The sequence below is a fragment of the Cebus imitator genome, unplaced genomic scaffold (assembly GCF_001604975.1).
Source record: "Cebus imitator isolate Cc_AM_T3 unplaced genomic scaffold, Cebus_imitator-1.0 Scaffold4, whole genome shotgun sequence".
In the NCBI taxonomy this organism is placed as follows: domain Eukaryota; kingdom Metazoa; phylum Chordata; class Mammalia; order Primates; family Cebidae; genus Cebus; species Cebus imitator.
Genome location: NW_016107319.1, coordinates 9,847,747 through 9,861,383, shown reverse-complemented (window position 1 = coordinate 9,861,383; position 13,637 = coordinate 9,847,747). Strand labels below are relative to the sequence as shown.

Sequence of the window (13,637 nt, the reverse complement as noted above, 5' to 3'; positions counted from 1 at the left end):
ACACTCTGTCATCCATGTGATATATTCCTATCTTGTTGACATAATTAGTGCTAAAACACTAAAGAAATTTAAAATATTGCACTTTACAATATTTCATGTAAGTTCACTAGAATAATAGATTTTGAAATATATTTTAGGTCCCAGAAACCCTGGAGCTCTTCTGGAGAAGGAGGTCCAAATTCTGCAAGTTTTCTTGCAAATTTGGCCAAGTTCTGCAGAATTCCTAGAAGACTGCAGAACACACATACTCAGAACCAAGAAACTATTATATCCTTGCTTGCACAATTTTATTGCATGATGAAACACCTCCATGTCAGAACTGAATTTTCTAATGAATCATCAGAGATCCCTATGAAGAGGGTAAATTGAAATAGGAATGCTGAAGAAACCCTTTAAAAGGGCTTCTTATATTTACATATTTACACATGTAATATTTACATATTACATATTTAAAAGGCAGTCAAATTGAGTTAGAAACAAGAACATCAGTTCTTGTTCTAAAATCATTTTCCAGTATTCTGAGCCCTTCTTACATCTATATTTTATCATACATATCTTTTTCATACAAATAGTTTTACTCAAAGCACATTTGAAAATTAATATTAATATTAATATTAATTCTCTCAAATATTCTCTCAAATATCTGAAAACATTTTTAAAGCAAATTGGCAATAAGTATTATGGTTATAATCTTCAACTGAGTAATGCCCCTCCTGTGAATGCATGTTTAGGAAGTCATCCATGATAAGATTAAATAAAACGCACAAGAATAATAAACATTATTTACAATGGTAAAAATTAAAGACTGAAGTCATCTAAACTCTCACACAATAAGAAAATGAAATAGATAGCAGGAATGTATCTATATTTTTTCTGAGTTGTTTCTTCTGATTTGGGTCTTCTTACCACTGAGTAGAGCACAACAGAGCAAGAAAAATTTCATTTCCATGTGAGCAGGAGACTATAAATCCTCCTTCAGTCTTTTTTTTTTTCCAGTTAAGAAGTGAAAAGGATAGCCTGTTCTTTCCAAATCATATTGTTACTTTGTTTCACTCTAAAACAGTAATGCGCTATTAAATGTGTCTTCATTTTAGAATGTCATCATTTCCTTTATAGTTTAGTATTGCTAATGTTGTACTCTTATGAAACAAACTTGACAATAATTTTGTTTACATACCTAGGTTATTTAACACGAGAATTCAAATTAGAGAAGTGAAAAAGGGCAATATATGTTATATAGATGGCTAGTTATAGAAATATTTGACTTACCTGTAGAAACATTGTACAAGGAAGTCATACTATAAGTAGCAGTTTTTATGAGACAGACTCGAAAACAGAGATGGTGAAAGAATGATTTGCAGTTGCCAAAATAACCAAAAGATCTCTTTGCTTCTACTAGCAAATGTTGATGTACAATCCTGTGCTATGACCATTAAACAATATTTAAACAAATACTTTATAAAGTCAAAGATTCCTTTAAATTTTTCAATTACATAGGGAAAGTATGTCAAATATCAATTAGATTGCACAGCACCACAGTCAACAAATAACAGAAATTTAATGTCACTGTCCTAGTTTTTCAGGTGCCATAATTACTGTTTCCTTATGTTGCCCCCTTATTTTCTCCTGCAAGATTCTTTCTTTTATTACAAAGAAATGCTTTCACTGAGGAAGGTAACACTAAAATAAAATTAACATAGCCACCACAAAAATATATAAAATTTAAAAAGCCAACCTTTATTCCACTTTGAACAAGTTTGTGAATGTCCAAATAAGGCTCCTTGAAAATTTCTCCTTCAGGGGTAAGTATCTTCACATAACCTTCTTTTTCCAGAATGAAGAGACGGTGCGAGCCATCCCCACTATGCAGGGCACCAACGGGCTGCCGCAGCCCACTCACAACCTCCTGAATACAGAAGCAGTTGTGTTTGTGCTTTCTAAACAAATTAAAGAAAACCAGTAAGCTTTCTTGAGATGAAGGAGATAAGGGATGCACTTGGCATCCTGTTCAAACTCTGTTTCCTGTAGGAATCATGGTTTTGAGAACCATGAAGTGCTGCTAACCCAAGGGTCACAATATAATTCTTTTAAGTGGTTCTTTTAAATTCTTTCAATGGTAAACGACAAAATAGTCCCCTATCAGAAAGTAAAATAAGAGAATCAAAACATGTATATGTTTTCAAATATCATAATCTTATTTTCTCATCTTTCAGTGACAATAACTAAAATGAGCCTTACTCACAATAAATAAACCTTACAGAAGATACGTAGAGAGAAAGCTTTAAGATCTATTTATAGAAATCTGATTTGTTAATAGTAATTGCGCTGAACACTTTCACAGTGCCATAGGCTAACAACAATTGTAAAATTCAGGCTTAAAACTATACCCATAAAATTCACACGAGTCATAGAGAAGACAAGCTCATAATATAAGATGAGTAGTCTAAGTATTAAAAGCATTTAAGCTATGATTTTAGAGAAATAAACTACCACAAAGAAAAAAATAAAGCATCTGGAGGATATAGCTGCTGAACATAAGCAGAGACAATTGATTCACTGTCAAACCCACAAGATTTGTCAGTTGGGTTTTTTTTTTTTTTTTAAAAGATTAAAGAGCATTTATCTTTATGAACCTGCTGATCTCTTCCACTTTGTCGTATTCTTCCATCTGGTCCAAGTAGTTAGATGCTGGTCCTCTGACTTGTTTTCTTGGAAAATCCGGAAAGCACAGCCCACCATCTTTTCTTGCATAGTAAAAGCAAAACTCATCTGCAGTTGTTTGAAGGAGACCTTTAAAAAATATAAAAAGACTCATTAGAAACACGTAGTGTCATAGTAAAACCACCTTATTTGAAAGATATAAGATCGAGAAAACAATTTTTAGAAACTAGATGGATATTTTAGGAAGAGCCTAGTCTGAAATAAAAAGACACACCTGTAATTCCAATACTTTGTGAGGCTGAGGAAGGTGGATCACCTGAGGTCAGGAGTTCGAGACCAGCCTGGTCAACATGGTGAATCCCCGTCTTGACTAAAAATACAAAAATCAGCCGAGTGTGGTGGTGTACACCTGTAACCTCAGCTATTCAGAAGGCTGAGGCAGGAGAATCATTTGAACCTGAGAGGTGGAGGTTGCAGTGAGCCAAGATTGCACCACTGCACTCCAGCCTGGGCCACAGAGTGAGACTCTGTCTCAAAAAATAAATAGATAATAAATAAGAAGAAAGAAAAGAATTGGCGGTTGGGATTTCCATTTGCACTTTAAACAAAATCTAAAAATTGTAGTAAAACTGAAATAACATTGTATTGGGTATTTTTAAAGCCTCCTGTGAAGTGCAAATAAGGCAAACTTGGCATTTATCTTGTTATTGCATTGATTTCTTTTCAAGATTCTCTAGTTACTGTATGTTGTACTTGTGAGCTTATCTCATCAATATTTAGCATTTTGTCCTATGTTACTAAATAAATTCCACAGATGAACAAACTAGAATCAAGAAGGAAATAGGCCATCAGGTGCCAGTTTTGGTTATTTTACAAGTTTTAGTGTATGGCCATTCACATAAGATTAAATAATAAATCTAATGAATAACATAAAGTCATATACTATGATAAATAACTGACTGTGTAATGATCAAGCAATGAATTGATGCTTGATCATTATAACAGAGCCTCCATTTTCAAATATGTAAGTGCCTTTTTTCTGCACCTTACTTATAGGAGATAATGATTAATTTGTAATAGAAAAATTATATTTAAAATATTCCTTCAATCTTCTAAAAAATATGAGACTCACTTAATAGAAGCTACATGAAAGATGTTTTTTCTTTTCTTACACATTAAATATTTCATCATATAAAGACAGCTAACTTTGAATATGGAAGAAAAGAACTTTATGGCAAAAAAGTTTTGATATTACTTTTACAGTTTGAGTTAATAGGGTGTTACCTTTCTGGGACATATTAAAAAGACTCACTTCCAAATGCTAATGATTTCTGTTCTCAAAATAGGATGGTGCTACCAGAGACAGCCTTATATATGGTCCTAAATTGCTGCTTCTGGTCTTATACTTTATGTTATATCTAAAGTTTTGATTTTTATGTGACAAATTATATTATCATACCTCATCAATTTTGTGATAAATGCACTGAGTAGTTGAGTGGAAATTTACAAGTTGTATAACAAATTCAGATTTAGCAAGGATTTCTAAGAATAAGAATTTGGAATCAGCCAAGTGAGACTCATCAATGGTGCATAAAAGACACTACAAGTTTACTTTCCGTGTGCTTGACCTAGAACCCCTCAAACCTAAAACTTATCTTAGAATGTGAAGGTCCCAAATGGTTGTAAAGCTTGAAGTACATTTTGACCTAACTTTTGAGTGAGATGTATCAGCCTGACCTTTCTGAGAGAGACTCTTCCAGGCCAATTTCTGACTGAGCTATTGGAAAAGATCTTGTCTTTGGCAACCAGGAAAGTAAGAGCAGATGTCCTTGGGAGTGTGCGTGCGTGCCTGCGTGTGTGTGTGTGTGTGTGTGTGTGTGTGTGTGTGTGTGTGTGTGTGGTGCAGGGCACAGAAAAAAAGAGACAAGCAGCTGGGAAGTGCTCCATGGGAGGGGTAAGCAATTGGAAAGTTATCTTTCTTTGACAAAAATTCAAGGATTAGGAACTGGGGAGAGGAATGAAGGCCATAGAAGCATTTACTCATCTTTGGCAATTCACCATTTGCAAAAGATAACTTCCCCCCTCCCTTCTTTAATGGGTAAGCGTTCAGATGAAAATTGCCTAATAGGGTTCAACAAGTCTCTTAGAGGTGAAAAGGAAAGAAAAACTAAATTAGCTTGATTGGGTTCGTTAAATCAAACTCTTTGCAAAGTTTTGGGCTAGATCATATTTTGGAAATATTTACCATCAGGCAACAAAATCTCCATATATTTATTATGCATGCAGGAAGACTGTCATACTATGGTCATATTTGTAACTGAATATGTGAGTGAGAAATTTAGTTTTAATGTGATGTTTGCCTGCAGGGTCACAGAAAAATTGCAAAATGCAATTCAAAAGAGATTTCAAGCTTGCTTTTTTTAAAAAAAATGTGTGCTTCAGCATTGCTGTCTACCAACCAATACTATCTTAAGGGGAAATTAATTAACAATGCTGGTGGCTGATTCCATTTTATAGAGAATTAGTAGCTGGGACAAACATGAGGAAATGAGAAGTCATCTTCAAATGGAATATCAAAAGACTAATGAATGCATATTCATAAACTTGGTGGCTCCAGAGGTATGATGCTGCTTGGCAAATTAAGAAAAAATAAAGAATGTTAACAATAAATTTACTCCAAGCTTCTTACATAATTTAGACAAACTGAATAGCCTATGTGTAAAACAACCAGCTCAGGAGATTTTTTACTTAAAGACATGGGTATTTTCTTTTTATGATCACTTAATTTTGTTTAAATTTAAGTATCTAATACTTTTATTAATACTTTACCTTAAATGACCCGATTCTGCAGTGAACAATGAATGAATAAAGAGACATATTTTAACATTTATTGCCAGGGAAGATGTAATTTACTTAATGGTTCCCTCTTGCTTGGCATTTTATTGCAAGTGCATGTTTAGCTTACTTGGGATCATCATAATATAGTCAGGTCTACTAATAATCAACAAACACTGAATATTCCAGCAGTTGTATTTTTTTAAGTCCTGGTCACTTATCCACTATCTTGGATCTGTAAATGTTCTCCCCGATCATGAGCCTGGTTCTGCTATACCACAGAGCACCCTATAAATACTGACATGTAAGATAAATGCTTCCTGCGGAGGATTATGAGTTCTCCCTTTTCTCTCAGCATGTATTCCAGAGAAAAGTCATTTTTCCTCATTATAAGTGTTGCTCATCATGATAAGGAAAAAAAAAAAAAAAAAAGAGCTACTGACTCACTGGGAGTAAGGCCTACCCATGAACATATTCTAAAAGAAGTGGTGGATTTTGATATATTCATCTATTCCTTCTGGTTTACTCTCCTTGAGACTAAGAAGACACATGTGTAAGGGAACTGACAAGGGTTAGGAATGACTATGGACTAGAAATATTCAGTTTGAATCAAACCCTTGACCTTGGCCTTCTTAGAAACAGGATTAAGCCAATTGAACTAATTGTGTGCAGACATTTCACACTACAATAACCTACTGCTGAGAAGATGAGGTCGATGAGTAATAAAAATCGTTATGACTACAGGTATAAAGGAAGAAGCAAGGCCAACTAGATGTCCACTGATATGGTTTCCATAGAGTATGTTATACCGTCTTTTAATGATCAGCAAAGTAGCTACCCTGCTCAGTCAAGCAGAAGAAAAGACTTGCAGAGATGAGAGGAGAGTTCTTGGCATTTGTAGAAGTTTTGAGAATTTACTTCTCTAAGTGAATTCACAACTGGATAATGTACTTCTCTAAGTGAATTCACAACCCACTATATTACTTTGTAATATCTTCCCATTTTTGGGAAAATAAGCAAACTATGACTATTTCTTAATTAAGCTTTCTAGAAAGTAGCAATCTTATAGGTATATGAATATATTAAAGTGACTGTGCTTTCCTAAAGCCATGAAGCCAAAGCAAATGGGTAAGTCATTTGTATGTACATTTCTTCATGTATTGGGCAGTAAGGAAAAAAATGAAGTTGTCTCTGGAATTATTTTCTCTCTCCCAATTCTTTCAGCATTTGCCTTAGCAAAATACATCCCATGGGGTACCCTCCTCTTCAAGTTTTTGATTTGTAGAATGATGAAACTATTAACGAGGACAGTCAAAATATATTTAGTTTCTTCTAAAAAAGAAACACAAAGTAGCTGTTTTCCAACACTTTGAACTTCAGAAGAAAGTGAACAATATCATTAAATCAACTTAAGGGGAAACGATTAAAAATTTGCTTTTGTAGTAATTTCCAAAAAATCTGTGTTCCACAGTTGTAAAGACAGTTTGGTGCTGTGGGCACGGGCTTGGGGGGTAGAGACTGATCAGCATCTTAGTCATTGTACTTGAGGAAATGGTAACCTACACGCCAACGATCAATCCAGGCAACAAATCGATTAGGGTAAGTAATGCAGAGAGCGTGTTACTACAGCTCGATTTTGGGACAAGTATTTAGAATGATCATTAGCATTTGACACATGCAGGGGCAGCCCCCTCTGCTTGTTGGTAACGCCTTCCAGAGTCTCTAGAAAGCACCCTTGCTGCTCTGTCCACCTCTAGAGTGGAGCTTTCATCTGGATATCTTTCAAAGCAGCCTGGGTGGCCACCAAAAGCACTTGACATCTTGATGCACTTCAGCAGTTTTACATATATACAAACTTTGTAGAAAAATAAATTTGTCATTCATCACCACATATGTTGATCTGGAGAGTGAGGTGATTGCAGTTCTGGCTCTGAGCTGTTTGCTGTGCTCTTTCTTTCAGTGGATTGCTTTTATTTTATTGTTTTTTGGAAGCTAAAAATTACTCCAAATATATAAAGACCCCCACAGATAAGTCCCCAAATCTAGCATGTTGTATTTATCTAAAGTAGATAATGATAAATAAAAATGCTAAGTGTGGATATCACTTTCAGTTTATAGTCCTACAGGCAAATGTGTAAGACTTGAAATTTCCAGCAAACATTTATGGTATCTAATCTGTTATCACTTCTCTGGAGGCCATCTAGGCAACCATGATCTATTCTACTTTGGTTTGGGGAATGTGATAAAGAGGAAGAAACAGCTGCTTGAGAGAAGGCCTAGGACCACAGCTGCGGTTTATGAAGACAATAATAACATTTCATATTGAATGGGTTTAGATATATGTCATCCTATATGCAAGAGAGCAAGCAACCCTAGTCAAAATGTTTTCTAAAGTTATTAAGAGAGCTATATTAAAAAATACAAAAATCCACACTTTCCTGTGTCAGAGAAAAAAGTAAAATGTACATAGCACTTTAAAAAATTCTCTCAGTGCATTCTACAGTTCTTAAAGCTTGCCTCTTTCTTAAATACTGCTTAATCTTCAGTAGATTTGTGTGCTGCTTTGTCTCCTAACTAAACAGAATCTGTCTCATGAAATTATTTTCTTTCTATATGTTGAATCTTCCAACTAAAGCAACAGCAACCAAAGTTTACAAGCTTTTGATGATAAAAATTAATTAATGACTATTTATGCTTTTTGGAGTCCAAAATACGATAGTGACTGGGCATGTTCATGACACTATACATGTAAGAATATCCATATCTCTCCTATCACATTCTCATTGTACAACATTGATTAAGGTGTATGACTTCTCCCAAGGCTCAGGTTTCCTCATCTGTCAAATAAGGAGGACTCTACTGTTCCTACCTACCTCACAGAGTAAAAATTCGCCATTTTATTGAAAGTGCTTTGTAAGATATTACTTTTTTGGATTCCTAATCATATTTTATTTAAGGGTCTATCTTACAAGTTAGTGGACATTCTCCAATTTCGTATCAGTTGTGTAGAAGAAGATGCTGCCTTGATATTGATCCTGATGGGTAAAGAAGGTACCAAGAAGAGATTTGGACTGAGAAATCAATGTGTATGAAGATTACCACCTGTATTATCAGCTTAACAAGAAATATATAACAAGTTAACAAAACCAATTATACTATTTGCAGACTGAAATTACAATACTCCCTTTAGAGGGAATAAAAGTTATAAATTTGGAAATGTTAATTAGGAGGTAAAATAGGTATTTTTAAGGGCAAGATGAATTTTACAAGTCTTGTAAATAAGCATTTAAGAACACGTATCTTACAAGGAGATTGTGTGGTGGTTTACTTCACTCGTGCACTTTTTTTTTCCTTACCTGGAATATGGCCTCGGCAAGTGTAAAAGAATTCTTTGCAATAGTCTTTGCAGAGCAGAGGAAATACCAGGTCTCTTTCCAAGACTTCTCTCTCAGGTGAGTGGAACAGGCTTTGAGAATGTGGAGAGCAAAGTGCACATTTGATTTCCTCCAGTAACTTCCCGCATTCTGTGTTGTTGGTAACAGAAAATATCTGAAAGCCATAAAGCAGAAACAATGTTGTTTTAGTTAGGTAAAGTTTAGCTTTAGTTATTATTATTATTATTTGCAATTGTGTAAGTACAACAGTCTAATTTAGCCAGTGAAGTTTTCTGAAAAGAATTACTGTGTCATAATACAGAATGCCTTTATAAGGATACAAGTACAGTCTCTGGAACTGAGCTGGGAGAACAAAGGGCAGGGATACATAAAAGTGCTTCTTATTCTTGCAAATCAAAGACATTTCATCTGTACTTCAGGTGTAAAAAGTTAAAAGGCTATTATATTTAGACTCTTCAAGGTTTTATTATTTCATTCTTCCTCAAAGTGTATACTGAATGATATTTAACTTTAAAGTTCTAACCTTTGTCCAACTGTGTGCAAAACAGAATTTTTCAAGACATGGCTTATTTGTGTCTTATGTGAAGATCTATTTCATTTCTGAAATTCTTAATACGGTAATCTCAAAAATGTACTTGGGCTACATTTTTAAAATTTCAATTAATTTTCAATCTGCATACTGCATTAAGGAAAGTTTTCTAAAGTAGGATAATATTTGCCTTTCATGTTTAATAAAAATAATATCTAAAGCAAAATTGAACAGGTTAGACCAATTTTTATTATTCATTATATCTTAGCCAGGAAAATTTTTCTAACTAGGTCCTCAGGTATGTTATATGTATGAACAAACATAAGAGTTTAATAAAGTGTTTTTGAATAATATGTAGTAAATTTTAATGAAAAATGGCTTACCTTCATCACAGTTTTTTACAATGATATGTCTTTTATTTCAATAAGACCAATTTGAGTTATTGATTCATTGAGTTTAACAATTAGTAGACAGAATAGGTCTTGTTGTCTAGCAGTAACTTTAAAAACCTGATTTCAGAAGTTTCTTTAATATATATAGAAGACAATAACAACACAATATTTGACAAGTGAAATCAAGTATTAATTTTTTATATTAAAAACACCATAATGGAATTGAATTTTATACCTTTTCCCAATTCATCTAACTATATTCATACTTTATTACTTCTTTAGAACTGTCAACCAAAATTAACATTTTAAATTCTAGAGCATTGTTTTAAACAAATATTTCATTCACTAACGAAGGTTCTAATTTGAGTAAATCTATGGCTTCTATTTTTTGGGATAATGATATTCTAGGTAATCACAAAAATTTAAATCTGCAAGAGCAAAGCAACTAAAAAAAATCATTGAATATAAGCATGCTGAAATTTTAGTATGCAGCAAGTCCAATAAAAGTTAAAAAAATATATGATGCATTGTAGCTACGCTATTCAGAAAAGTTATTATTAATCACAATTATATTTACAGTCTTATCAATTTATTTAAATAACAATTGCTTAAATGGATAAAATCTTCTGAAAGGAAACATACACTACACCCTTAGAATTTGCATTCCAAGAATGTTTTAAATGTGTTTTATTGTCCATACTCTGGCAAACCTCACCAGAACTATTCAATATTAATAGTGTTCAATTCTGTTCTATTTGTTTATCATATAGCAGTCCACTAAGAACAAAACAATTGCAGGATGCCGAAGCCACCCTTTTTTGCTGGCTTAAAACCTGGAATGTAATTACCTTTTGTTTTATGGAGATTATGCATGCTTCCATTTTTTATAGCTGAAACAAAATGATCCTCATATACTCTCTCAGCTGCTATCCAGGAAGAGCTTGATTTTAGTGCCTAAGTAATTTTGTCTTTTACAATTTTTGGAATGTGTTCTGGCCACAGATCTCTCATCAAAAGTTTCAGAAGTAGGATTCAATAAATTATCTGAAATCAAGTATAATATTATTCTTTTTAAAGTTTCATGCTGTTCCGGCCCAGCAGGACGGTAACATTTTGCTCTGTGTGAGGTCTGCAGTGTAAATACCTATTTGAAGATAGATAAAGCCATCATTCTGGCTTTGGTTTCAATGAACCAATAGTCTTATTGAAGTCAATTAAACTGACTCAGCCAAAGCTGCAACAGTGTTTTAGACAGATGAGTCTGGGTGTGTGTAGGGTGATTTCTACTTTTTTGCCTATGTGTNGTGTGTGTGTGTGTGTGTGTGTGTGTGTGTGTGGTGCAGGGCACAGAAAAAAAGAGACAAGCAGCTGGGAAGTGCTCCATGGGAGGGGTAAGCAATTGGAAAGTTATCTTTCTTTGACAAAAATTCAAGGATTAGGAACTGGGGAGAGGAATGAAGGCCATAGAAGCATTTACTCATCTTTGGCAATTCACCATTTGCAAAAGATAACTTCCCCCCTCCCTTCTTTAATGGGTAAGCGTTCAGATGAAAATTGCCTAATAGGGTTCAACAAGTCTCTTAGAGGTGAAAAGGAAAGAAAAACTAAATTAGCTTGATTGGGTTCGTTAAATCAAACTCTTTGCAAAGTTTTGGGCTAGATCATATTTTGGAAATATTTACCATCAGGCAACAAAATCTCCATATATTTATTATGCATGCAGGAAGACTGTCATACTATGGTCATATTTGTAACTGAATATGTGAGTGAGAAATTTAGTTTTAATGTGATGTTTGCCTGCAGGGTCACAGAAAAATTGCAAAATGCAATTCAAAAGAGATTTCAAGCTTGCTTTTTTTAAAAAAAATGTGTGCTTCAGCATTGCTGTCTACCAACCAATACTATCTTAAGGGGAAATTAATTAACAATGCTGGTGGCTGATTCCATTTTATAGAGAATTAGTAGCTGGGACAAACATGAGGAAATGAGAAGTCATCTTCAAATGGAATATCAAAAGACTAATGAATGCATATTCATAAACTTGGTGGCTCCAGAGGTATGATGCTGCTTGGCAAATTAAGAAAAAATAAAGAATGTTAACAATAAATTTACTCCAAGCTTCTTACATAATTTAGACAAACTGAATAGCCTATGTGTAAAACAACCAGCTCAGGAGATTTTTTACTTAAAGACATGGGTATTTTCTTTTTATGATCACTTAATTTTGTTTAAATTTAAGTATCTAATACTTTTATTAATACTTTACCTTAAATGACCCGATTCTGCAGTGAACAATGAATGAATAAAGAGACATATTTTAACATTTATTGCCAGGGAAGATGTAATTTACTTAATGGTTCCCTCTTGCTTGGCATTTTATTGCAAGTGCATGTTTAGCTTACTTGGGATCATCATAATATAGTCAGGTCTACTAATAATCAACAAACACTGAATATTCCAGCAGTTGTATTTTTTTAAGTCCTGGTCACTTATCCACTATCTTGGATCTGTAAATGTTCTCCCCGATCATGAGCCTGGTTCTGCTATACCACAGAGCACCCTATAAATACTGACATGTAAGATAAATGCTTCCTGCGGAGGATTATGAGTTCTCCCTTTTCTCTCAGCATGTATTCCAGAGAAAAGTCATTTTTCCTCATTATAAGTGTTGCTCATCATGATAAGAAAAAAAAAAAAAAAAAGAGCTACTGACTCACTGGGAGTAAGGCCTACCCATGAACATATTCTAAAAGAAGTGGTGGATTTTGATATATTCATCTATTCCTTCTGGTTTACTCTCCTTGAGACTAAGAAGACACATGTGTAAGGGAACTGACAAGGGTTAGGAATGACTATGGACTAGAAATATTCAGTTTGAATCAAACCCTTGACCTTGGCCTTCTTAGAAACAGGATTAAGCCAATTGAACTAATTGTGTGCAGACATTTCACACTACAATAACCTACTGCTGAGAAGATGAGGTCGATGAGTAATAAAAATCGTTATGACTACAGGTATAAAGGAAGAAGCAAGGCCAACTAGATGTCCACTGATATGGTTTCCATAGAGTATGTTATACCGTCTTTTAATGATCAGCAAAGTAGCTACCCTGCTCAGTCAAGCAGAAGAAAAGACTTGCAGAGATGAGAGGAGAGTTCTTGGCATTTGTAGAAGTTTTGAGAATTTACTTCTCTAAGTGAATTCACAACTGGATAATGTACTTCTCTAAGTGAATTCACAACCCACTATATTACTTTGTAATATCTTCCCATTTTTGGGAAAATAAGCAAACTATGACTATTTCTTAATTAAGCTTTCTAGAAAGTAGCAATCTTATAGGTATATGAATATATTAAAGTGACTGTGCTTTCCTAAAGCCATGAAGCCAAAGCAAATGGGTAAGTCATTTGTATGTACATTTCTTCATGTATTGGGCAGTAAGGAAAAAAATGAAGTTGTCTCTGGAATTATTTTCTCTCTCCCAATTCTTTCAGCATTTGCCTTAGCAAAATACATCCCATGGGGTACCCTCCTCTTCAAGTTTTTGATTTGTAGAATGATGAAACTATTAACGAGGACAGTCAAAATATATTTAGTTTCTTCTAAAAAAGAAACACAAAGTAGCTGTTTTCCAACACTTTGAACTTCAGAAGAAAGTGAACAATATCATTAAATCAACTTAAGGGGAAACGATTAAAAATTTGCTTTTGTAGTAATTTCCAAAAAATCTGTGTTCCACAGTTGTAAAGACAGTTTGGTGCTGTGGGCACGGGCTTGGGGGGTAGAGACTGATCAGCATCTTAGTCATTGTACTTGAGGAAATGG

General features: G+C 34.0%; 1 protein-coding gene across 1 annotated transcript in view; it reads right to left on the bottom strand.

The window, feature by feature from the left end:
* LOC108308657 (hedgehog interacting protein) overlaps positions 1-13,637 on the bottom strand; it is a 94,632-nt gene that overhangs the window by 72,936 nt on the left and 8,059 nt on the right. The window contains exons 3-4 of the mRNA XM_017534555.2: positions 2,634-2,790; positions 1,736-1,937 (exon numbers count right to left, since the gene is read on the bottom strand). Of these exons, the coding sequence (XP_017390044.1) occupies positions 1,736-1,937; positions 2,634-2,790 (359 nt within the window). The remainder of the gene's footprint in view (positions 1-1,735; positions 1,938-2,633; positions 2,791-13,637) is intronic.